Source organism: Vanellus vanellus (assembly GCF_965231255.1).
Source record: "Vanellus vanellus genome assembly, chromosome: Z".
NCBI lineage: Eukaryota > Metazoa > Chordata > Aves > Charadriiformes > Charadriidae > Vanellus > Vanellus vanellus.
Window position 1 is genome coordinate 82488349 of NC_138908.1, and position 25483 is coordinate 82513831.

At 38.1% G+C, this 25483-nt stretch overlaps 1 protein-coding gene across 1 annotated transcript in view; it reads left to right on the forward strand.

Annotated features, from left to right (window-relative positions):
- The first annotated feature begins 288 nt into the window (after positions 1–288).
- The window catches only part of PIK3C3 (phosphatidylinositol 3-kinase catalytic subunit type 3), a 74596-nt gene continuing 49401 nt past the window's right edge, over positions 289–25483 (forward strand). The window contains exons 1-12 of the mRNA XM_082497616.1: positions 289–484; positions 982–1125; positions 3386–3515; positions 6339–6425; positions 8584–8679; positions 18654–18725; positions 19818–19922; positions 20419–20511; positions 21166–21351; positions 22623–22777; positions 24048–24135; positions 25339–25406. Of these exons, the coding sequence (XP_082353742.1) occupies positions 354–484; positions 982–1125; positions 3386–3515; positions 6339–6425; positions 8584–8679; positions 18654–18725; positions 19818–19922; positions 20419–20511; positions 21166–21351; positions 22623–22777; positions 24048–24135; positions 25339–25406 (1355 nt within the window). The 5' untranslated portion in view covers positions 289–353. The remainder of the gene's footprint in view (positions 485–981; positions 1126–3385; positions 3516–6338; positions 6426–8583; positions 8680–18653; positions 18726–19817; positions 19923–20418; positions 20512–21165; positions 21352–22622; positions 22778–24047; positions 24136–25338; positions 25407–25483) is intronic.

Genomic DNA, 25483 nt, shown 5'->3' on the forward strand with positions numbered 1-25483 from the left:
GTTATCTCCATTGAAAAGACAAACAAGTAATTCTTCTCTTCCCTGCTTCCCTCCCACCCCCCCTTCCCAGATCAGTATAACAAATTCTGTATTTGTTTATCACTTCATATCCTGAGTTCCTCTCCAATATTTGGATTTCACTACTGACTAGTAATGTGAAGTGAGGATAGCCTCAGTACTGGGTAATTGAAATACATGCTATGGAAATAAAATAGGATTTTTACTGTGGATAAAGTAAATTTTGGTTTGTTTATTTTTTCTCTCCCCCCCCCTTTTTTTTTTTCTCCCCACATAGAGGAAGTCTGGAGGGGAAAAGAGAACAGAAGAGTTACAAAGCTCTCCTAGAAGATCCAATGCTGAAATTCTCAGGACTGTATCAAGAAACTTGCTCTGACTTGTATGTAACTTGTCAGGTGTTCGCAGAAGGGAAGCCTCTTGCTCTTCCGGTTAGAACTTCCTACAAAGCTTTTAGCACTAGGTGGAAGTAAGTGACTGTCTTTTATTTCATATTCCTCTTACTTGCTGGGGCATCAAGTTACATAAATAAATCTGTATGTTTTTTATTTGTGTCAGAAAGATTTGTTTTCTGTTGTCTTCTTCAAATAACATCTTTCTGCAAGTCTCTGTATGGTTATTAAGCGTTACCCTGACAGCACAAACCCAACCTTTTTGTGTAATGGGTAAGTGATAAAATTGTTGCTTGTGTGTTTAAACATGCCTCCCTACTTAAATAACTTTTGGGGCCTGGACTAGCACATTTTTATACTGTTTACAGGGCAGAGATCAAGCCAGAGTATTTTTCCTTTGGTGTCTAGCCTTTTAATCATGCTCAAGACAGGTATTTGAATGGTTAAAGCCCACAGGAAAATAGTCCATCTGCCCTTAGAAATTTATATTCTAAGGAGAATCTGGGTTGTACGAACTAATACACAGTAACTTGAATTCTAAAGCTTTGTGACTAATAAAAGTGTCTCTCTGCAGCTGGAATGAGTGGCTGAAACTGCCTGTGAAGTATCCAGACTTGCCTCGCAATGCGCAAGTGGCTCTGACCATCTGGGATGTATATGGACCTGGTAAAGCAGTTCCGGTGGGAGGAACAACGGTCTCGCTCTTTGGGAAATATGGGTATACTGCTTTTTCTTCTGTGGTACAGATTTGAAGCTCACTTGTGAATAGTAAGGTAGCAGTGGTTACAAAAGACTTTTAACCTGGTTTAGAAACATTTGAAAAAAACAGTTCATGCTTGAAAAATTGGAATCATAGATGATTTACTCTATTTCCTTCTGAGTGTAACTTCATACATGCTAGTGTTGTAAAAAAAATAAAAAACCCAACAGTATTCTGTCTTATAATACCAAAATTTAGGCTTTTTTTTTTTTTTTTCCAGATCTGTGAACTTGGATTTTAAGGCAGCAAATGCTGAAGTAACTTCATATTTATACTTTTGTAATGCATGGATGCCAGTACTGATTACTTAACATAATTGATTTAATTGGCTTGCAATTGCATTGTTAATGCAGTATTATTTATAACAAATAAAGTATAACTCAGTAAATCAGGAGTTTTCAAAATTAATAATCTGTGATCCAATACAGGGTGGGTTTAGTAAATTTGTTGATGATAACACTAAGATGGGAAGGATTACAGGTGTGCTAGAAGGTGACAGTACGTCAGAAGGATCTTGGGTAATTGCAAAGGGGACTGAAAAAATAGGATGCAGTTTAAGGAAAAGTATAAGGCACTGGTAGTTTTTTCAATTAATTGTAGTCAAATACAGAATGGGGTGCAGCTTCCCAGTAAAACAGAGGAAAAGATTTGTGTTTAAGAGTAAATCTTTAGTTTTGCACAGTTCAGCATTGTGATGCTCTTGTGAAATGTGCAAACAACATTGAATGTATGAACAGTTTACAAGTGTGCACATCAGGGACAATGTGGACAAGTATGGAAAAGGGGGAAACAACTTGGCTGGGATATGTTCAGTTCTATACAACTGACTTTAAGTTGCTGACTACTGGGGGTCTAAGGGAGTCCATATCGTTGAATGTCTAGCAAATAAGTGTGATGGAGGAGGAGCAAAGACTGTAGGAACGCGTTTCCAGTGCATTGTAGGTAGCGTTGGAAAATGGGGAGAAATAGCCTTTTTTGGTCCTGTCAGTGGATGAGAAGTAATAAAGCTAAACTGAAGTACAGGAAAAGTTTAGTTTAGCATTAGGAAAGCTGTTTTAGTCATGCTTGAATGCAGAAAATGATTGTAGAGAGAGGTTGTGTCTCTGTCATTGAAGATACTGCTTTGACAGTGTCTTAGGGCAGAAAATTGAACTGGATCAATTGGACTGCGCCCCAAAGACTGCTGGTAGTTTCTAAAGCACTAGAGCATAGTTCCTGGAAAAAGACAAAATTTATAAATGAAACTTACTTTTATTTTCAGTGTGTGGGGCCTGGGGGAAGTAGGAGGACAGAAAGCAACAAATAATATTGAAATTATTTGGAAATTACATTTACTTGTAAATGGAAGCCCTTGTAGTAGTATTCCACAGAGTGACATGTAAATTCAAAGTCAGATGGTCCTTCTAGTTGGTATTTCTCATTTTTAATGTTTGACTTTTTGCAGTGTTCCTTCCAGTTGTATTTACCTGAAGCCATTAGAGTTAAGTGATCAGTTCTTATTGGCAAAAGTGATGCATTTGATTTCTTGAAACACCTTTTATAGGTGGGTTGGACAAATATGCAAGGGAAGCAGGGTTTTGCAGAGAAAAGGTGTGGTCAGTTAACCTGCAAAGTTCTGTTCACTGCACAGTTTTAGTTGCCAATTCAATTTCAAGCACAGATGGAGAAAATGATGTGTTGAGGGTAGGAGGGGTGTGTGTGTTTGTATTTTGTTTTTTTTTTCTTTTCTTCTTTTTATTTGGCAGCTCAGAAGGCTGTTTTATATCAGTTGACCTTCAGATGAAACTTAGGTAGTTTTTTAGTTCAATTTTTTTTCACACTGGCAGACCTAAATTCAGTATTATAACTTGCAAGTCAAGAGGAATACTTTCTGCTTCATTACAAACAATAAATCTATGAAGGTCAAGCTCTGTCCTCAGTTTGTGTTTGTACCAGCCCACTGACTTTGGGAATTACCCATTTTTCTTCCACTTGCCAAATAACTTATCTCAGACTTCCTCATTTTCATCTAAACTCTGTGTGCCAATAAAAATGAAGGCCGTGGAGGGAGTGAGAACCAAGGCACTTTTGCAGTTCAGTTAAATTATGCATGGCAGTGCACGTTTGTAGGTTTGGCAAAGGAAGCTACTTCATTTTCTTGTAGCTGCTCATGTACTTTGATTCCTGACAGCTGTATTATTTTGAATTTACTGAAGCGATTCTGCATTTTTCCCTGCAGTATGTTTCGTCAAGGAATGCATGATTTGAAAGTCTGGCCCAACGTAGAAGCTGATGGCTCGGAGCCCACCAAAACTCCTGGGAGAACCAGCAGCACAGTCTCTGAAGATCAAATGAGCCGCTTGGCAAAGGTAATGGAATAGCAAGTAACCTTTAAGGTGTATGTGGAAAGCTTGCACTTTCACTGGAGTGCAATGAAGACAAGGTTGAATGAAGACAGGCTTCTTATGTTGTTTTCTCATGTGAAAGCTATCTTCCTTTGATTGTTTAGATATTCCACAGCATTTATACAAATGAGTAAACTAGATCATGCTCATTTGCTTCTGAAGTATTTTTTAAAAAGGGCATACAAATACCTTTTAATATACATAGCATTCTGTTCTAAAAACTTAAATTCCTAATTTTTTGATAAAGATTGAAAATGTAAACATGGCTTGAAGATGCTTGAAGCCAAAATTCCATCAGGTTCAGTAACAGCAGCTCCTAATAGTAACTTGTGAGGACAGTCTAGTTTCTTTTAGTAGCCATCCTTTAGATGTAAGGCTGTCTGGTGTATATGACATACCTCTATGTTAGAAAGGATTTTAGTAGAACTGCAAAAAATTAACAAAAGTTTCATTCATTTAAGCTCACCTGTATGTGTGTATATTAGTATTTCTTCTCCCAGCTTGACGGCAGAGTGTATTTTTGCCATCAGAACTACTTCTGCAATTGATCAGTAAATGTTAGTTCTCAAACTGTTTGACTACCTGATCTCTCTTGTTCTTCAGCTAAACTTACCCTAAGCTTGCCTAATGGTTCAACCCACTTAGTGTACTTTCTTCTTAATCTTGGTCTCCTAGATTTCATCCTTATCTTTGTAAAACTGCAATTGAAAGATAGGTCTAGTGCCATAAGTACGTCCATTTTATCATGTAGAGATTTATCACAGCAATAAACCAACTTTCATTTAGGGTCTGTCTTTTATTAGTTTAGTTCACCTTGACTTTATAATGGAAAACTAATTAAAGCTTTCTGCCAGCAGTGGTACCCAATTTCTTGATCATAGTAGAATAAATCCCCTCTAGCCTAAGGAAGCTCTGTAGACAGACACTAAATATCAAGGCTTGTTTATAGTTCACCAAATGGTTATGTGATGTAGGCAGTGGGTCTCTGAGAAAGGGTTTTAGAGCGTAGGCTTTCCGTTTCATGTTAGTTCTTTTATGCAAACACGACCATACCATACCAATGTCCAGGGTTTTTGTCCTCTTCCCTTCACTCGCTTCTGCTGCCTGGCTCAAGAAATACAAATAAGGTAGACCATTTCAGTCTCAAAATACCTGCGTCTGTTCTAGCCTGTTCTTTTGGCATGTGGGAGATGATGGCTCAAAGCTTCTGAGGAGGAGGAGGAGGGGATTCTTCTTTCACATCCCAGTTGAGAGCTCTAGTTAATGGCTAATAAAAACCTGATAACATCACTGCCACCATGTTCTTTTCTGAAAGCTGTTTTGGGAGATACTAATTTCTGAAAGATGAGAATGTTTTCACTGACGTTTTGTAGTGTTTGTTGATAAAAACATTTTACTATTAGTTGCTAGCAAAGTGAATAGGGTTTCTGGGTAGTGTGTCTGTGAAAGCTTTCATTTGCACAGCTGTTTACACAGCAGATGAGGTTCTTGTGATTTATCATTCTTAAATAGCCATTGTTTGAAAACAAACAGCTTCAGTTTTTCTACGACTTACTCATCAGTTGCTGAATGCCTCCTGATGCTTCTGTATCTGAGGGTAGTTTTAAATATAGGTAAGAGGAGTATGACTAATTAAATGCAAGATGAGTTTGTATGGACTTTGTTATTCCTAGTTTGTTTTTTTTTTTTCTTCTGTTTGTCTACTGGACAGACTTATTTCTAAGTGACATGCTACTGATTAATGTCTGATACCAGAGGCCAAATTAGAGTCCTCCAGGAAATAAGTAACTTTTCAGTAGAGCTTGCTGAAGGACCTTTTCTCCATCTGAAAAATAGCTTTTTGTTTTCTTGACATGCTTCTGAGTTTGTGTGGTATTTATTATTGTAGGGAGTTTGCATAAAAGCAATGACTGGATGCTGGAGGAGTTCCATCCTTTTACCTTAAATAATTGATACTATGGCAAGCCTGTCATTTCATGTTGAGATGCCATATAGTTGTGCTCTTACAAAACGCATGGAAGTTTCTTATAAAATTGCTACTGATGGAAAAAACCATGGCTTTGCATCCTGGAGTTTTCTCTTGAATTTTTCATAAACTATTTTGTATCAACACATCTGAAACTACAGGTACTATGGTTCATATCTTCCTTATCTTTTCTTCTTTTTTTCTTCCACTCTTCTACTGTTATGTAGCCCTTTAAACAGCTCAAATTCCTTGCTATTTTTACAGCAATACGTAGATGTAGGTGTGACAATTGAACTGCTTTTCAGATGACTAAAAGGAAGGAGAACAAGCTCTCTATGACTTGCTATAAGCCTTCAGCTGAGCTTTTGTGATGTGTAAGTCCCAATCCGAAAGCTTGTTTAGGTAAGGCTAACAAGGGCAGAATTATTCAATTTGGATAGTTTTTGAAATATCTTCTTTTCCTTTGGCTTAGTAAGGTTTACTAGATGACACTTAGTAACCCAAAAAATGAAGTATCTTTGCTATATGACTTTGATTAAAAAATAGCTTCCTGTTTTTAATGTGTTAAAAATGGAGAGGTGATGTGATTGGCATGTGGTTTTGGTCTTTGCCACGACTGGTGTTTCAGGTAGTAGAATTATTTTTATGTCATGGCTTACCTGTTCACAAGAATCTACTGTGTGTGTACTGTACAAGCATTTTTTCCAGTTCCTTTATTTTTCCCCCTGATTTCATGGTAGTGTCTCTGTTAAACTGTAACTTTTATATTCTTTTTCTAGCTCCGAGTAATTTAAATGTTATCATTGTGTTTTTTCATGCAGCTTACCAAGTCTCATCGGCAAGGTCACATGGTGAAAGTGGACTGGCTGGACAGACTGACCTTTAGAGAAATAGAAATGATCAATGAGGTAGGTCATCATACATCAGATTTGTAATTTTTTTCTTTGGATCTTGCTTCTTGCCCATGTGGAACCTTTGTTTGCTTAGGGGACAAACTCTAAGCACTTGTCCTATTTTTCTTCAACAGCCAGTGTATATGATAAAAGGAAAATTGGTTCTTTAAGCTTCCACAGTTGATTTTACTTTGGCAATAATGAGAATCATAGAAGAGTTCGGGTTGGAAGGGACCTTTAAAGGCCATCTAGTCCAACCCCCCTGCAATGAGTAGGGACATCTTCAACTAGATCAGGTTGCTCAGAGCTCTGTCCAACCTGACCTTGAATGTTTCCAGGGATGGGGCATCTCCCACCTCTCTGGGCAACCTGGGCCAGTGCTTCACCACCCTCAGCGTAAAAAATTTCTTCTTTATATGTAGTCCGAATCTCCCCTCTTTTATTTAAAACCATTACCCCTTGTCCTGTCACTACAGGCCCTGCTAAAAAGTCTGTCCCCATCTTTCTTTTAAGCCCCTTTTTAAGTACTGAAAGGCTGCAATAGCGTCTCCCTGGAGCCTTCTCTTCTCCAGGCTGAATAATTGCAACTCTCTCAACCTGTCCTCACAGCAGAGGTGTTCCAGCCCTCTGATCATTTTTGTTGCCCTCCTCTGGACCCGCTCCAACAGGTCCATGTCTTTCCTGTGCTGAGGGCTCCAGAGCTGGACACAGTACTCCAGGTGGGGTCTCACGAGAGCAGAGTAGAGGGGGCAGAATCACCTCCCTTGACCTACTGGTCATGCTTCTTTTGATGCAGCCCAGGATGTGGTTCACTTTCTGGGTTGTGAGCACACATTGCTGGCTCATGTCCGGCTTGTCATCCACCAGAATAGACAGCTGCCTTACAAGTTTTCAGCTTCAAGTGAACTTGGGCACGGAAGACAGAATTTATTAATAATTTGGAATAGTTTGGAACAAATGCTATTAGGTATGACTAATTTAACTCTAGGACTTAGATTGTAATGGGAAGCTTTTTGGACATACAGGCTGTTCCTTGGTTTTATACCTGTTCAGCTTTACTGGTTTTGATTTTGGGTGCTGAGGAAAAGTACTTGTAAGATTTGAATGAATATTTAAAAAAAACAATAATCTGGTAGTTAAATACCTGAATGACGTGTTAACCCTCATTGAACAAAATCACCCCCAAACTGTTCAGTGATTATTCTCATCTTGCACAACAAAACTGTTGCACAAAGCAAAAAAGCTTTGTGCTTTAAGATTTTTTTTTTTCTTATTTATAATTAGACCTCTGGGAATCAGATTCTTTTTCAACTCAAATTTGTATTTTTATAAACACTTATGAATATTTTTTTGAAAAACACTGAAGCCTATCCTTTTTTTTTTTTTTTTTTTTTTTCCCCCTTTTCTGTTTCTGTAAACATACAAAAACTAAAAACTCCTGATTGCTAGAGCTGTTCCTTAAATGCATAACCACTTTGCCTGTGCTGGAAAGTCAGTTCACTATTAATGCATGAAACAAACTTGAGTTGCTTGTTGTTAAAGAGGATGCTTATTTTTTGCCTTAAATATATGTTTCTGGTGGTGGTTATGTATAACTCCTTTCTTCTTTCCCACTTAAATTTTAAAATTCTAAGCACTTTTCCTGGGGAAGGCATTTCAAAATGCATACATGAGCAAATCTTCCTCTGAAAGCCAATGAGCTGCAAATCTAATCTTGTAGTCCACATTTAATTTGTCTCTTTCGTGGTTCTATCTAAAATGGTGATTATTTTTTTTTTCATGTCTTCTGGATTTTGACTCTGACATGCATAATTGTGTTTAATGATTAAAAAAAACACCCGCAAGAAACCTCAGCTGTCAGCTGGTTATTCCTCATTGCTTTTTTGCAGACCTTTACTCTACAGTTGTAAGCCACTGATGAAAACAATGTGGTTTTATCTTACATGTGGATGTTTATCATGAAATGGGAATGTAAGGAAGTAAGAATGTCAGGAAGAAGGTGACATGGTCTCAAGTAGTGCTATGAAATGATTAACTGAATAATTGCTACAACAACTGATAATCTAATTAATCAGTTACAGCACAAAGGAAGTAGGGTAATTGCTGTACTGAGAATGTTGAAGATTTATGCACTTTAATATATGATACACATCTGTGGTGCTTCTCTTCTCAGAGGGAAAAACGAAGTTCTAATTTTATGTACCTGATGATTGAATTCCGTTGTGTCAAGTGTGATGATAAAGAATATGGAATAGTTTACTACGAAAAGGTATGTGCCTTGCAGGCTTTATGGTCGTCTTTAAAAAGCAACATATGCACCTAAAATGGATAGGTTTTTCTGCTGAGGTGAAATATTCTGCTGCAGGATAGCGGCAGACAGCTGTCAGTGGTGACTGTTTATGTACATACAAATCAAATAGTATAGATGCAACAAGATTGCAGAAGTCAATCATTTGTGTAATACGGCTCAAGATTACAGAATTTAATAAGTGTGAGTGATTAAAAACTTTTTGATTTATGGTTCCTTCAGTCATCCAGCAGTACTTCAGAGTAGCTGTATGTAAAATTATGTCTTATATCAGGAAGAAATGTACCTGTATTGATTGGTAACTTTATAAAAGATGTTATTAAAACTTTGCACAGGAGCTCCGCTGGTGAACATTTTCTCTAAAGTGAGCAAATGCAAAGGTTTAGTCTTTCATGCTGAAAATGCTTTGGAAGTCAATTAAATAAGAGACTTCTGGATTGGTATGTGTTGCATCTTTGCTGTTTACAAAGCATATCTCCAAAGTAGTGTCCTCAGTGTTTTGTATGAGTGCAAATTTAATGGAACAAAGGATTAACAGTGACGATAACAAAGATCACTGTGGCTTTGGAAGCATTATTAGTACTTCTATGGGCCTCTACATTGTAGAAAGACCCACTGAAATAGAAAAAGCAGTATATCTATAATCTGGTTTCAAAAATAAATTTTAGGTAATTGCCTCTTAAAATTTCCAGAATGTTTAGATTCATAGGATGTCAGTTACTAAATAATGCAGCTTTATGGGAAAGAGAAAGAAGGTAGAAAGAGACTGGAGTCCTGTTGAGATCAGAGGCACTAGGTTTAAGCAGCGTCTGTTCCGAGTAATTCAGTACACAAAATTGCTACAATGGAAAATAGATTACAAGTATTTCTTTGTATGTGATAACATTAGTGCCTGAGCTGGACAGAAGAGCTGTGATCTAACTTAAGATTCTAGAAGGTAGTGGAAAATACAATAATAAATTGCAAAAATCACTGCTACAAAAAAATTTCTGACAAGGCACAGATCAGAATCTGCCTCAAATGAATGCTCAGTTGCAAGTTAAAGCTTGTGAACGTTTGAAAAAAAGAACTGTTTAAATGCTGTTAATGTAGCCCTTTGAATTAAGGTGTTACTGAATACCTGAAGTTATTAACAACAGTAGTCTTAGAACTTATTTTAACAGAACTGCTGTTGTAGAAGAAGCTCTCAAAATTGTTTTTCAAATTGCTGTGGTCATAACAAAAATGAGTGACTGTTTAAGTGATTTTTCTAAGCCCTTGGAAGAGCTGTGTCTTGCAGACGTGTTGTGGTTTAACCCCAGCTGGCAACTAAGCACCACGCAGTGGCTTTCTCACTCCCACTCAGCAGGATAGGGGAGAGAATTGGAAGGGTAAAAGTGAGAAAACTTGTGGGTTGAGATGAAGACAGTTTAATAGGTAAAGCAAAAGCTGCGCACGCAAGCAAAGCAAACCAAATTCATTCACTGCTTCCCATCAGCAGGCAGGTGTTCAGCCATTGCCCAGAAAGCAGGGCTTCATCAAGCATGATGGTTACTTGGGAAGACAAAACGCCATAACTCTGAATGTCTCCCTGCTTCCTCCTTCTTCCCCAGCTTTATATGTTGAGCATGATGTCATATGGTATGGAATATCCCTTTGGTGAGTTGGGGTCAGCTGTCCTGGCTGTGTCCCCTCCCAACTCCTTGTGCACCCCCAGCCTACTCGCTGGTGGGGTGGTGTGAGGAGCAGAAAAGGCCTTGGCGCTGTGTAAGCACTGCTCAGCAGTAACTAAAACATCCATCACCAGAGTTTCCAGCACAAACCCAAAACATAGCCCCACACTAGCTACTGTGAAGAAAATTAACTCTATCGCAGACAAAACCAGTGCAATTTGATATAAAAATTGAGGCATGTGGATGTCCATGCTCTGTCCACATATCCCATAGAATGGTAGCTGCCTTTGTAACGCTTCTGGAGGAAAAGGCAGTTCCAGTTGGCACTTTGTGTCTCCTCCCACAGCCTGAGGCAAATACGTGCGGTGTATTTTGAGGGGGGAGGGGGGTGTTTTGTGGTGTTTTTTTTTTTTTGGTGTTGTATTTTTTCTTGTTTGTGTGTTTTTTTTTTTTTTTGTTTGATTTTGGGGTGTTTTTTTGAGGGGGGTGGTTTGGTTTTCGTGGAGGTTTTTTGGGTTTGAGGTGGTTTGGGATTTTTTTAGGTTTCGGATTTTTTTTAATTATTTTGATGAATTTTGGTAATTTTACTGGAACTGTGCTTTAGGCAGATGTCTAGGTTAGGTCTTTAGCATTTCTTTTTGTGGACTGTAGTTGACAGTGGGACCTTACCCCACCTTTCTAAATCTTTTTGCCTTTAAGTCTTTTTGCCTTCAGAATAGCTTGTTTCATAGTGCTTCTATACAATTCTCCTACACCCAGCTATTGTAGAAGACCTTGCTATTACAGAACTCCCTTGTGTTACAAATCAGAATGAAACCTACTATGTGTCACACTTCTCCAGAAAACAAAATAAAGTTATTTGTTTCTGTGGAAATTGAGAAAGTTGTTTTTTTTCTGGGGAGCATAATGGAACGTGATCAAAATACTGAAACATTTTACTAACCGGTAGCTTTTCACAGGTGCAAACTCATGAGCATGGCTACTGTGTGGCTTTGTGTCCTTTGACTCTCTTATTTTTATAGTTAAATGTGACATTCCTAAAAACTATTTCTCTCCTTCACCTTGTTGCGGATGGAAATATTTAACATGGTTCTGATATAACAGATTCAAAATTCATTAAAAATTTGAGGTAGATCAAGAAGTTGAGTTTTAGCAGCACTTAATCATTAACCGATTTAAATATTTACAAAGTGATTTAACAAAATAATTGAACAGTGACTTAATTACAAATTTGAAGATGGGAAGAGTCACACTAACTTACTCTAAAGTATCCCAAATCAATATGTATGCATATAAGCAAAAATATATGTTTCAAGTTAATATACATGTAAGCAAAAGCATATAAGCACACACACACGGGCCTCTAGCTGCTGGAATCAAAGATCCATTAGTAGTGGGCGACTCTAATGAGCCAACAGGTACTTCCTGTACCTGCACCTGTACTCCTACACCTGCACGGACAAATGGAAGAACATCCACATCTGTAAGAACTGTGTGTGTCAAAAACACAAAGGTGGAGAGGTGGATGAAAGAGAGGCTAGCCTATAGTTAAAAGTTTGTTTTCTGGAGTTTAGAGTAAACGCATTGCATCGGAGTTCCTCAACAGGCAATAATTTAGAGTCAAGAGGAGTTAACTCACCCCGGCCTTCTAGTCCTCAAGGTGGCAGCCTGAGCAGCATCCCAACTCAGGGGAGGTATTTGCCACAGCCTCTCATAATCCAGAAGAGCTGAAAGAGTCTTGCTAGAATTGCTGCTTATAGGATCCAGGATAATTGGCTTTTCATCAGGTACTATTCCACTCTGACCCAGCTCAGACAGCGGGATATTCTGGTACTTCCCACTGGTTACACAAACATAGAATTTTCTAGATCTGGGGGTCTTGGTATCCACCCTTCCTCTTAGGCCACAATCTATATATTGTCAGGAGTGATCGATTATAGTTGTCATTTTCAAATGGTAGGCGTCATGGGAGCCAGGCACACCGAAGGGGTTGCCATAGTGTTCTGGTCCGTTGCGCTCCAGCTTTTCTTTCTTCCATGTTAGACCATTATGTGATGTTCTGGTCCATTGTATTGTTATGTGGCCCAGTTGGGGAGGAAGTCATGCCAAGTTCCAAGTGGCCTAAAGGGGGGTGGGGTTGCACCACCACACACCTCCAGAAACCTACCATTGTAAGTTAATTATTCCTGATTTACACACGTTTTTTGTCGTTGTGGTTTTATACATGTGCAAGGTGAGGGAAAGAAGAGTCAGACTTCAAGCATGCATCTGTCTCTCTTAACGGAGGTTTCTGAAGCATGTTAAAAGTGCCTGGAACAAAATAACTATCAGTTGGGTGCTCTTGTGGATATAAAGTAATTGAATGTGTAATAGTACATATTAAAGCTATAACTAACTGCAGTTTGAGGGCTTTGTTGTTATGAAGTAGCTTTCCAACAAGTTCTTGACCCTTTTCTGGCAGCAGTAGGAAACAGTACATAAATTAGTGCCTGTCTTCCCAGTTTTGTCATGCTTCCAATTACGGTGTACAGTATACATATCTGGCATCACCAATTCAGTATATTGAGTGTAATGAAAGTAGGTTCTGTTGTCACCTGCCTGTGACCGATAGTCGAAGTGGAGATTACTTGTCACAGTTTTGTTGATAAATTTGTTTTCAAGTGTTTACGAAGAACTAGCCTGTTAAACAGTGGCTGATAGAATTTGAGATTCTTTGACTCAACATTCAATTACAATGAAGTGAAGGAGCAGTGGCTCTTACCATGTTCTCTGTTAATTTTAATACAGCATTCAAGACATGAAGGATAGCAGTCTGCTGGTAACGAGAGCATCACTTCTGATTCTCTGTTTAGGCAGAAATTCAGTGTGACTTTCCAAGTGCAAATAACACCAACATTTATCATTAATGTGTGTTTGTGCAGGTTTCAAGTGAAACCTTTGAATAAATAAATTGATTACACTGCTGCATCCAGTTTATTAAAAAAAAAAAAAAAGTCTGATTATTAGAACCTTTTTCATGGCTTGAAAAAAACCAAAGTAATGTCTACAGCATTGGGTGTCCGTAGCCTTTTGTGTGGGAGAAGTTGGATCCCGTTGGTGTTACTTGAAATGATGTTTTGACTAAAGAATAAGATAACAAGAACCTCCTTATTTATTGATGTTGTGAAATTGATTTTCAGGAAAGTGCAGAAGAACCTTTCTGGTTCAGAAAATTCTGCAAATTTTGTTGACTTTCTTAAGTGAACTCTAATATTTGTGGAAAGTCACACTCACTGACCTTAATGTAGTGAAATACCTCTAAAGCTCTGTAACATAATAATTTAAAGCAAGTTAATTGCTGTTTAGTATTAATGTTGCTTTTGTTTCCCAGTGGCAAAATAGCAGGTCATCTCAGGTTCTGGCTGTGCTAGCAAATAATGCAGCCAAGAGGAGCAAATTTGTGGAGTGAAGAAGTTGTTGCTGAAGGCCCAATGTCTGCACTATATACTTATACTTAAGACCAGTTTTAATCAAGTCCTGTAGTCTGAATGACTGTTGGCAGTTGAAGGATATTAAGGATTTCTAAAACCTCCATGATATGAACCAAAGCTTGCTACGTGGGGATGATCAGGAGAGACACTTCAAAAGCACCCACCTGACCAAATTCAAATGCTAATTTAGAGTTGACCGTCAGGCATTGGGATAGTTTAGTAGTTTTGTATGGTCAGGGTCACAGTCATCCATGTGATGCTCTCCAAATATGAGAGAGAATTAGAGCTATGGGTTAATTGGAAGGCAATTAACAACTGAAGTCGTTCACTGGCAAACTAATGGCATTGTTCCTTCTTGAGGATTTCACAAAATAGCCTGTTCTGAAAATGTTAACTCCTGATGCAGTAACCTGTCCCACAAATGCTTGGTTGAAGCTTAAGGCTTTGTTCTAAAACGCAGTGAAACACTGGGAACCGAGTTTTTCTACTGCTTGAGCTAAATAACTAGAGCTTTTCAGCTTGGCTTTTCAGCATAATCTAACTGCATTTGAGAAGCAGAGTTTAAAGAACAGTCATTATAATATTTTATTCGAGAGGTTAAAAAAAAACCCACATCAGCAGTAGGTTTAGAAATCATTCTTTTAACCCTGGTACTGGAAAAAATCCCCAATCTTGGTTTTAAAAAGTGTTATAAACATTTTGACACTAGTCACTGGAAGGCTTTGTGCATTTTTTATTTTAGTTTTGTAAGTAAGCAAATTTTAGGCTTTTGTCATTCTCATCCTAGTAAATTCTGAGTTGGTAATAGCTGTCATAGGCTTTTGATTATGGGGTAGGTGCTCCATTTTTACCAGCCTAAAAGCTTTGTCAGACTCTTTCCTTTTACAGCTATTTTATGTGAATGTTTTCACTGAGAGAAAGATGAAGTAGTATGGGTGGTATTACTGCTTATATCTAGAGAATCCACACGGGATATGGATGCTATAAATGCCTCGGTAAGAGTTTGAACATTTATCAGTTGCTAGTGAATCCACTCGTATGTCAAGTTTTTCCTACAGCGCTTTTACGTGAAGGGTCTAAACGGAGTGGAAACTTGTTTGTCACTGGGGCATTGGAAATCATTTTTTTTATATATAAAGGTTGAGTTAGATTGCAGTCTTATGGTTTTGATTAGGAAGATAACAAATTAGTAGATGGAAATTGATCTGTCATCTTGTCATCAAATATGTTTATTTCAGAATGGTTTTCTGCTAAAAACAATTTCATTGTTTTTTTTATGTAATTTGACTTGAACGTGATCTGAAAGTTCTGTCTGAGTTGGCAGAGGTTTTAGTACACTGCAGGTTCTGATCTGTCAGTGTGGCTCCTATTCAGTTCAGTCTACTGTTACATTGACGTGGTAGTATTTTGTTATAATAGGAAAACTTCAAATCTAAAATTATTTCCATACAATTAGGTTAAAGCTAAGTTTGTTATTTAGGCAGTATGATTTTAAAACAGAGAAACTATGGGTGAATGTCCTCCTCCTCAGTGTTTGCATGCATACTCTTTTTCAAAGCCTAATGGGAAAAGCAATCCTGCTCATGTTTTGGGACCATCATCAGCCACAGCCAGCTTGTATGCATATTTCCTTTAACTAGGAAGGATATGTGTATAGTTACTGTCATTATTTTGACTGTAAAATTGCTACTTCAGAAAGGCATAGGATGTTAATAAATGTAATGGAAGTGTCTTCCTGAACATGTATTTTAATAATAAGAGATCTTTTACTATAGTCAGCAACACAAAATTTATGTAGCTGGAAAAAAATGTTTCTCCTGAAAGGTTAATGGGAATTTTAACTCCTGTGTCTAGTTGGTGACGAATGATTCTTTTCTTCCCCTTGATACAAGTCACTCACGTAGAATCATAGAATCATAGAATTGTCTAGGTTGGAAGAGACCCTTGGGATCATTGAGTCCAACCATCTACCCTACTCTACAAAGTTAAGAGACGTTCTAAACGTCTCTTAAACACATCAAGGGATGATGACTCAACCACCTCCCTGGGCAGTGTATTCCAATGCCCCACCACTCTTTCTGTGAAAAATTCTTTCCTAATGTTCAGTCTAAATCTACCCTGTTGGAGCTTGAAGCCATTCCCTCTTGTTCTGTCATTAATTACCTGTGAGAAGAGACCAGCACCAACCTCTCTACAGTGTCCTTTCAAATAGTTGTAGAGAGTGATGGGGTCTGCCCTCAGCCTCCTCCTCCAACTAAACAGTCCCAGGTCCTTCAACTGCTCTTCATAGGATTTGTCTGCTAGGCCCTTCACCAGCTTTGTTGCCCTCCTCTGCACTCGCTCCAGCACCTCGACATCTCTCTTGTATTGAGGTGCCCAAAACTGGGCACAATACTCGAGGTATGGCCTCACCAGTGCTGAGTACAGGGGCACAATCACCTCCGTACTTCTGCTGGCCACGCTATTTCTAATACAAGCCAGGATGCCATTGGCTTTCTTGGCCACCTGGGCACACTGCCGGCTCGTATTCAGCCGCTTGTCAATTAGAACCCCCAGGTCTCTTTCTGCCAGGCAGCTTTCCAGCCACACTTCCCCAAGCCTGTAGCGCTGCATGGGGTTATTGTGGCCCAAGTGCAGAACCTGGCACTTGCCCTTGTTGAAACTCATACCATTTATGTTGGCCCAATGATCCAATCTATCTAAGTGTCTCTGTAGAGCTTCCCTATCCTCCTGGGAATCAACACTCCTGCTTACCTTGGTGTCATCTGCAAACTCGCTGATGATACACCCTATGTCCTTATCGAGATCATCAATAAAGACGTTGAACAGAAATGGTCCCAACACTGAGCCCTGAGGCACACCACTTGTGACCGGCCGCCAGCTGGATTTAAACCATTGAACACCCCTTTTTGGGACCTTCCAGTCAGCCAGTGCTTGATCCAGTGGATCGTATGCTCATCCAGGCCGTGTGAAGCCAGTTTTTCCACGAGAATTGTATGGGGGACAGTATCGAATGCTTTTTGAAAATCCAGGTATACAATATCAACAGCCTTTCCCTCGTCCAATATTCTGGTAATCTTGTCATAGAAGGAGATCATGTTCGTCTGGCAGGACCTGCCTTCCATAAACCTATGCTGCCTAGGCCTGATCCCCTGGTTGCCCATTATGTGGGTTTTGATGGCACTCAAGATGACCTGCTCCGTGACCTTCCCTGGTATCGAGGTTAGACTGACAGGTCTATAGTTACCTGGATCCTCCTTTTTGCCTTTCTTATAGATGGGTGTTACATTTGCCACCCTCCAGTCCATTGGGACCTCCCCAGTTAGCCATGATTTCCTGTAAATGATGGAAAGCGGTTTGGCGAGCACGTCTGCCAACTCTTTCAGCACTCTTGGGTGTAGCCCATCCGGTCCCATAGACTTGTGTGCATCCAAACAGCATAGCAGGTCACTGATCACATCCTCTTTAATCGTGATGCTCTCATTGTGCTTCCCCTCTCTGTCTCCTAGCTCTTGAGGCTGGGTGTCCAGGGAACAACTAGTTCCACTGCTGAAGACTGACACAAAGTAGGCATTGAGCATCTCAGCCTTTTCCTCATCCTTTGTAACTATGTTTCGCTCAGCATCCAATAAAGGAGGGAGATTTTTCCATAATCCTCTTTTTGTTATTAATGAATTTATAGAAACATTTTTTATTAACAGCTGTAGCCAGGTTGAGCTCTAGCTGCGCTTTGGCTCTCCTTATTTTCTCCCTGCATAGCTTTGCTCTGAAAAGTATAAAAGCAAAGCTATCCCAAGAGGCATATGGGGTTGGAAAAGCAGTAGGAAAAAAAAAAAAAGAGTGGAGGCAGAAGGAAACCTGAGCAATTGATCTCAAAATTTACATTATTAAGGGAAATGTTGGTATGTCAAAAAAACCTTTATTCTGAGCTGAAATTTACTCTGAAATAAATGAACAAAAACTAAGTATAAATATAGCATAGCACACATTATGCTGGCGTCTTGTTGTTTTTTCTCTTTTACTGTTTTATACTCTCTTTTAAATGAAGTGTTCTTCAGTAGATTGTGTCAATTAATCCTTAGTTACACTTCTAAGGTTAAAAAAAAAAAACAAAACAAAACCAGACTGCTGGGTGTGACTGGAAGAGGGAAAGAGATTTGCTGTTTTTGTCATGTGGTGGCAGGCTTTGTTGTTTTTTTCTTCTGCTTGGTTCAAACAGGAAACTTTTAGCTTCTCCCTTCCCTTATTTATGCAGCAGCAGCAGGTTAGATTCCCCTAAGGAAAACTAGCAGGCTCCTGTCCTGCTCCCGAGCAGCACAGCATGAAATTCTAGAAGTGACTGGCATGCTCCATATGGAAGCCAGGATAGATAGACACACATATATCTTCTTAAATCCATCTGTGTTGAACTATTAGGAGGTATTTTCTGCAATATGGTTGTTATTTCTAGGAAATTCACATTTTTGGTGACAATATGGACCCTGATTTGGTTTCCCTTGTGCTTCCAGAGGACATGTGTAATGATGATGGCAAATATCTCTGCTCACCTGTGTGCCAGCATGGTTGCCAAACTGTGTCTCCTTGGATGAACTTTCATCTGTCTTGCCACCTTCTTTATCATCTGGCAAAAACTGACAAGAAAAATAATCCATTTCTTATTCTCTGTTTTCCCCTTTATAGCTATCAAATGTCAGCAAGATGCAGTTGCATCATCCTTTCACTGTAGTATAATTCACTATACATTAATATGAAATGTTGTTTCTTTTCCTAAAACTTGAGATGTTTAATATCCCTTTAAACTTTTGTCATTCAGGATGGTGATGAGTTATCTCCAATTTTAACAAGTTCTGAAATTGTTAAGATTCCAGATCCCCAGATGTCTATGGTAAGCATATTCCATGCAATATAATCTGTATTATCATATTTTTATTGAAGTTTTTATAAAAGGAAGTGAAAGTTTGCCTATATCGCTGCCTTCAGTATTTTAAAATTCCAGTGGAAAGATGTATTTGACCTCTTGAGAAATATCAGCGGGTTTGACTTGTAATTTTTTTTTTTCTCCTAGTGCTGATAGATTAAAATACAAGAATTGATTTAATGCTTATGTTCATCTCCTCTTTTCCATACCTAATGTGCTTGCTTCTGAGGTGTAGGAAAACAGATAAGGGGGATTGTTAGCAAAAGAGATTGGGGGTGGGAATATAAGGTAAGGGGAGCTGAAGAAAAGAAATTTAGGGGAAGGTACAGTAACTCTTGGTCACTTCATCTGTTAAAATATTTTCTCCCTACACTCTCTTGTATGTTGTCTTTCATGTAGACAGTGCCTAAGTACAGTTCTAGAAAAGATTTCCATTATTGTGGATGCCAATTCAGTGGGACAGGTATTGGCAGCTTTGGGAACCTTAATGTAAGTGGGCTTCTACTGGCAACACTGTTTGAGCACTGTGTAATCTAACACTGCAAGAGCAAGTCTGACAATGCTGAAAACTGCCTTGGCTGCTGAAATCTCGTTGACACTGTGGCTCCTATTGTGGCTCCTACTGTTGCTAACATGGTATTAACAGTGGGAAAACTTTTTGAGAAGTTTTTCTTGCATACAAAGCTTTATACTGCAAACATCCTAAAAATGTTTATAAAGTGGCTAGCACGTTTGAGTGCTGTCTAAATCACAGATGTGTTGACTCGCTTGCGTTTTGCAGCAATTCACCAAAAGGCAAGGTAGGGTTTGTAAACTGTGAAATAAAAAAAGGAGGCAAAAACTCAAAATCTCCAACAGCCCTCTGGATATGATTGAAGGAGTTTCTTCTAAAACAACAACAACAACAAAAAAATCCAGAAGACTCTAGTTTTAGATGTGAATTTTAGTTGTCATGCATTATTCAAGATACTGGTGAGTCTTTGCTAGGTGGTTTCATTCCAATAGTAATTTCTCTGGAGTTTAAATATTTATAAATACTGACTTACCCTCTGCGTTTAGGAGAACTTAGTAGAAAGCAAACATCACAAGCTTGCTCGAAGTTTAAGAAGTGGACCTTCTGATCATGATCTGAAGCCTAATGCAGCTACGCGAGATCAGCTTAATGTAAGTCAGTCACATGATCGCTAAATTAAATTTTATTAGGTAGATTGATATTAATATATGGTGACACTTTAAGGAAAATACAGTTCATTTCAGTTTAAAGAAAGTCATTAATGAAGAAATGTTGTTAAGTGCTTCTTACAAGTGCTTAGTTCGATAGGTCCCACTCAGAAAGGAGCAGAAGGTACTTGCTCATTCTTTTGTAAAACAGTTTTAGGGGGGATAAGAATGCATATTGTGCACATGTCGTGTAGCTGTTAATGGTAGTCTTAAAGTAAGTATGTGTATTTTCCTACAGTGCCAGTTCTATTAACCACATAATTGGGAAGCATCACCATGATAGCTTGAGAACTTTGTGTTGTTGGAAAGTTGTGGTTTTTTTTTTCCTAGCTATTTTTATGTGTTGTCAGTGTGGTGCTTTGTCACAGTGTAGTCTGTTAACTTGTTGATTATGCCTGTTCGTGTTTTTAACCTCACTTTCTGGCTATGTATCTAATAGATCATAGTGAGTTATCCACCGACAAAGCAGCTAACGTATGAGGAACAGGATCTAGTTTGGAAATTCAGATATTACCTTACTAATCAGGAGAAGGTAAGTTGACTGATTTGAGAGGACTTGTTAATGCAAGACGTGCTTTATCTAGCACTCATTCACAATGTGTCTTTGCAGAGATACAGAGCTTCAGTGTCTTAGAAGCTAGTCAAGATTATTTTCACTTTTTCTACAATGTTACTGACTTAAAAATTGGTGACTGTAATTTTCCCTCTTATATCATGTGAACTGACTATTACTACAGCAGTCTTTGTACAAACACTGACTGTCAGCTTAAAGTACCAATATTGTCAATTTTGTCTTCAGCAAAAATTATTAGAGAGGAGTTCCTTTATCCCCTTTTAGACAAGGGTTAGCATTACCAGAATAAGCATTAGCACACCAAAAGCCCAAAGGAACTAAATAACTAAATACTCATCCACCAGTGGGCGTTTTTTATGTAGCGGTAGTTGTGGTAGGGCAGTAGCCATTGACTTTGCATTTTACTTAAAAGATAACCCAGCTGCAGTTTTTTAGGACATATTAAAGCTATCCAATATCATGTTGTCATTTACATGAGTAAGGTTCCTCAGGCCTGTGCTTATATAAATAGAGTCTGAATCTAGTTCTACCTTAATGTGAAACTTTGATTTCTGAAATTATTTGTTTAGCCTGGCTTTTCACTGATGAATTGTCCAATCTTTTTCTATTTAGGCCTTGACAAAATTCTTAAAATGTGTCAACTGGGACCTACCCCAAGAGGCAAAGCAAGCACTGGAGCTACTGGGCAAGTGGAAGCCCATGGATGTGGAAGACTCTCTAGAGCTTTTGTCATCTCACTTCACCAACCCAACAGTTCGGCGCTATGCCGTTGCCAGGCTTCAACAGGCTGATGATGAGGTATTCATGGGTCTGTGGGTACATGTGAAAGTCAGCTGGTCTCAGTATTTTTAGTGTCATTGAGTACTTGAAATGTTTGTTACTTTTTAAGGCATTTAAGTGAATAATAGTGATGGAAAACTAAAAAAAAATGAAATTCACTGTGATGCTATTTACTATAAGCTCTTCATGGAGCAAAGTCTTTACGTTATTAAGTGGTGCTCATTGATAATTGTCTTAGTGTGAACAACCAGTGATAGCTGGTTTTGTCAAACAAGGTGAAACAACTGTGTGTTCTCCTCAGAAGCCAGTGATAAATTTTGAATGTTAACCTGCGTGAAGGGCTCTGAGTTTAAATAGTCTACTAGAAGAATTCCAACAAACCCATCTAGTAAATTGAAGCAGTATATCATCATACTCTTTTGCTAAAGAAAGTGAGTAGAAAAGCATCTGTGGAAATGAAGTATATTCTAATTGTATACTGATTAGAATATGATGAGCTGTGGTTTCTGAGTAGAGCCCAGTTACTATATGCTGATATGTTAAATTTTAATTATTTATATATTTTATTTTATTTTGACAGTAAAAAAAATTACTTTAAATGTATTGCCGTAATTCTTCAGTCCTTGGCAATCAATAGAGTTTAAAATAGGGAGCATAAATATATCAAATTTTTGCAAGCCCACTTCAATGGCCAAGGTCATGCTGCTTTGACTTTAAAAATTTACCTTTTACAAAACATTTGAACCTTTGCCATACTAGAGGGAACAAATTCATTATAAAACAGGAAGTGATTAAAATTCTGTTTTTCAATCTAAAATAGACCAGATATGTGGTGTTTTTTTTTGTTTTGGATCTCTGGCTACGCAAGGGATCGAGAGAAAGAAAATGTGTAAGAGGGGATACAATCTGAATTCCTGGTACCACGGCCCAAATTTTATGTTTGGATTTTCTTCTTGGAAGCCACAAGCTGAAAGGGTTTTTTGGTGGATGCTGGAAGCAAGCAGGACAGCTCAACTAAGTAGAAGTTTAAAGTTGTAATTACACTTAAATATTTACTTGAGTAACAAAAAATTAGTAGTGTGATAACTTGGTATCTTTTGGGAGTCCATTCTACACCAGTTTTTCTACTGCGTATTGCTTGCTAGAGAGACCTCAGTTTCCATTTCTTTATAGGTCACTAAATCCTTAGTAAGCTTTTCTATAGATATATTAGAATTTTGAAACATACGGAGTCCTAGTCAGCTTTGACTGACCCCCTCAATTAATTTTCATTTTTTTTCCCCCCTGAGGATTTGCTGATGTACCTGCTGCAGTTAGTCCAGGCATTGAAATACGAAAACTTTGATGACATAAAGAATGGACTGGAACCCAGCAAGAGGGACAGTCAAGGTTCAATGTCAGAAAGTATGACAACATCTGGAACTAACGGTGCAGAAATAGACAGGTAAGAAGCTTAGATTTCCAGTAGAAAAGCAGAAATGTGTAACACTGTAAACCCTCAGATTTTTTCTCTTTTTGGGGGACCATTGCATATTCAACATCATATTTTATAATCTGAAATGATGACATAAAACCAAACAAAAATAACACGTATGCTTTCATGGGATTTATTTTCTGACTACAGATAGTTTACAGAGCAAACATTCTTAATCTTGAAGTTGTGGCCTTTGACTTTACTGCATGAAAGTAAGGCAACTTCTGGAGAGCAGGAAGAACGCTGTCATTGCTTCCTTCTGTCCTTGCAAAAGTTAGGATGTCTTCGGTGATGTTGTATGAGGCTCCACTTCCCGCTTTCATCAAATAATATAGATCTAAAAGTCCAATCATCCTGAAACAGAAGGAAATTTCTTCCTGCTCCTGCAAAAAAGGGTGTAAGGAGAGTCCTTTGAATGTAAAGGGCCTGGGGGAGCACACTTTTTATTCTTGCGGGACTCCGAAAGAAAGGATGAAATATCTAATTAATATGGTATTAAGCAAGGTGCAAACAAACTTTAACTGAAGTCTCCTGTGAATATTTAATACAAATTTCCAGGACTTTTAGTCTTAGGCTTCAGTGTCTCATCACTTGTGTCACTAAGGTATACTTTTCATATTACAAGTATACTGCTTTTCATGGATCTTGCTGCTAAGCTGTGCAGTGGGTGTCCTGGGATGTATGGTGTATTTTGAGGCTGCAATGGTACTTACACATTAGTAGAGCTGTTTGATTACTTCCTTTCAGGTGAATTTACTGTATGATAATTTTGCTTTGGAAGCATTGGGTTTATCTACTTTGTTATGTGTAATTGCATTCCAGAGATGAGTGGTTGCAGGTGTTGTGTATTAGCAATTTAATTTTAAGAATGTTTAAAAAAAAAAAAAGGCTTATCCTGAAAATGTGGATTTGCTAAATTCTCATTATATCTGCTTATTTTTTATGGAAGATAGAACAAAATGCTAAGTTTGATATAAGTGAATGTCCTTCACAGCCCCATAAACGGCTATCCAGGCACAGATTTCTGTTGTTTTCAGGAACTGTAGCTGTCAAAGGTCCTGTTCATGCAGTTTGTTTTGAAACAGGGATGGGGTACTATTTTCATACATACTTCTTGTCTTCTAGTTTTCTGAATTTACTATGCTGAGGAATTGAAATACGTTTTTTTTTTTCATGTGTGCCCCCTGCCCCCCGAGCAAGAACTTTAAATCATGCCTATTACATGCTTTCCTTTATGTAGTTCCCAGATCATGAGTCCTATTCCACCTGTTTCCTCACCACCTCTTACTTCTAAGACAAAGGAGCTGGCAGACAATGAAAACCTTGATGTAAGTCAAATACTTTACCTTGCATTTTTGATATCTGAGGCTTTTTAGTGGCTTAGTACTGGTTTTAGTTTTTGTTTGTGACTCTTTCTACTGTATCTTGCTGAATACTTAAAGCGCTCAGAGAATATAAAAGTAAACTAAATGCTAGGAAAACAGAAATAGCTTAACTGATTTTTTTTTTTTTCAGGCCATCTATTTATGTACATGATCACACTATCCAAAAATGGGTTACTGGGTCTTGAATTCTTCATAAAATTACTCTCCTTTAAAGGAGAAGACTCCTGCAAAGGCTATCACATGCTGATTAATACTGACAATTGCATGTGTTTGAGGTGTTTTGAAGCAGATTTTTTAATGAAAAAGAGTTTTCCTAATGTTTTAATCTCTGCAGTCTGTAATTCTTGTAGCCATATTCCTTGGCGTGGGTGTCATCTTTTTGCATCTAAGTGAGACAGTGTGTTGATTTACATCTGCCAAAGATTACACTCAAGTTATGCCACAAGTAGAAGAGTAATAAAAATGAGACTGAAGGGGAAGGGAAAGATACAAGGAGAGGACAGTTTGAGGGAATCTGATTTTATTCTGATGTGTAGTTAATTGGTCTTTGAACTAAAGATCCATTCCCTGTTGCAAATCTTCCTTTTTGGATATTAGTCCTGCATAGAAAATAAGCCTCAAAGTGAGCATATCAGTAAAGATACACAGATTTCTTGTTAGTTGGAATATTAAACCTTGAAAAAGCAACTAAATACTGTGTATCCTCTACAGATTTGTTCTTTATGTTAAAATGTAGAACGTCTTAATGAGTTTCAGATCTTCTGGATGCAAAAGAGGGTAGGAAATCCCTTTTGAGGTTGAATCTTACAGCAAGGGATAATTGCATAGGAGGAAAGCGTAATATTGTAAATAGAAACTTTACATTAAAGATTTATTGCTGGAGAACATCGCGTACTTCTGACACATTGGAAAATATATTACTGTAGTAGCAGACCTGTTTTTACTTGTGTTATTGCTGGATTTGTTTGGACTAATATTGAAACTAATGTGATGTAAATATTAGGTCGGATTGGATTCTGCTTTTAGAAGGGAATGTATCTCTCAAAACTCCTCACAATTATTTGGTGTTTTTCTGTAACTTCATCTCTGTCCCAAGAGCTGAGACTTCTTTATAACTTTATTTTGTTTTTCTTAAATCCCTTGCAGCAAGACCTTTGCACTTTCTTGATATCACGAGCATGCAAAAATTCTACGTTGGCAAACTACTTATACTGGTATGTTAGAAACTATTTACTCATACTGTATCAATGCCCAATTGAAACCTAAGCTATAATGCCCAGAAGGTTGCACA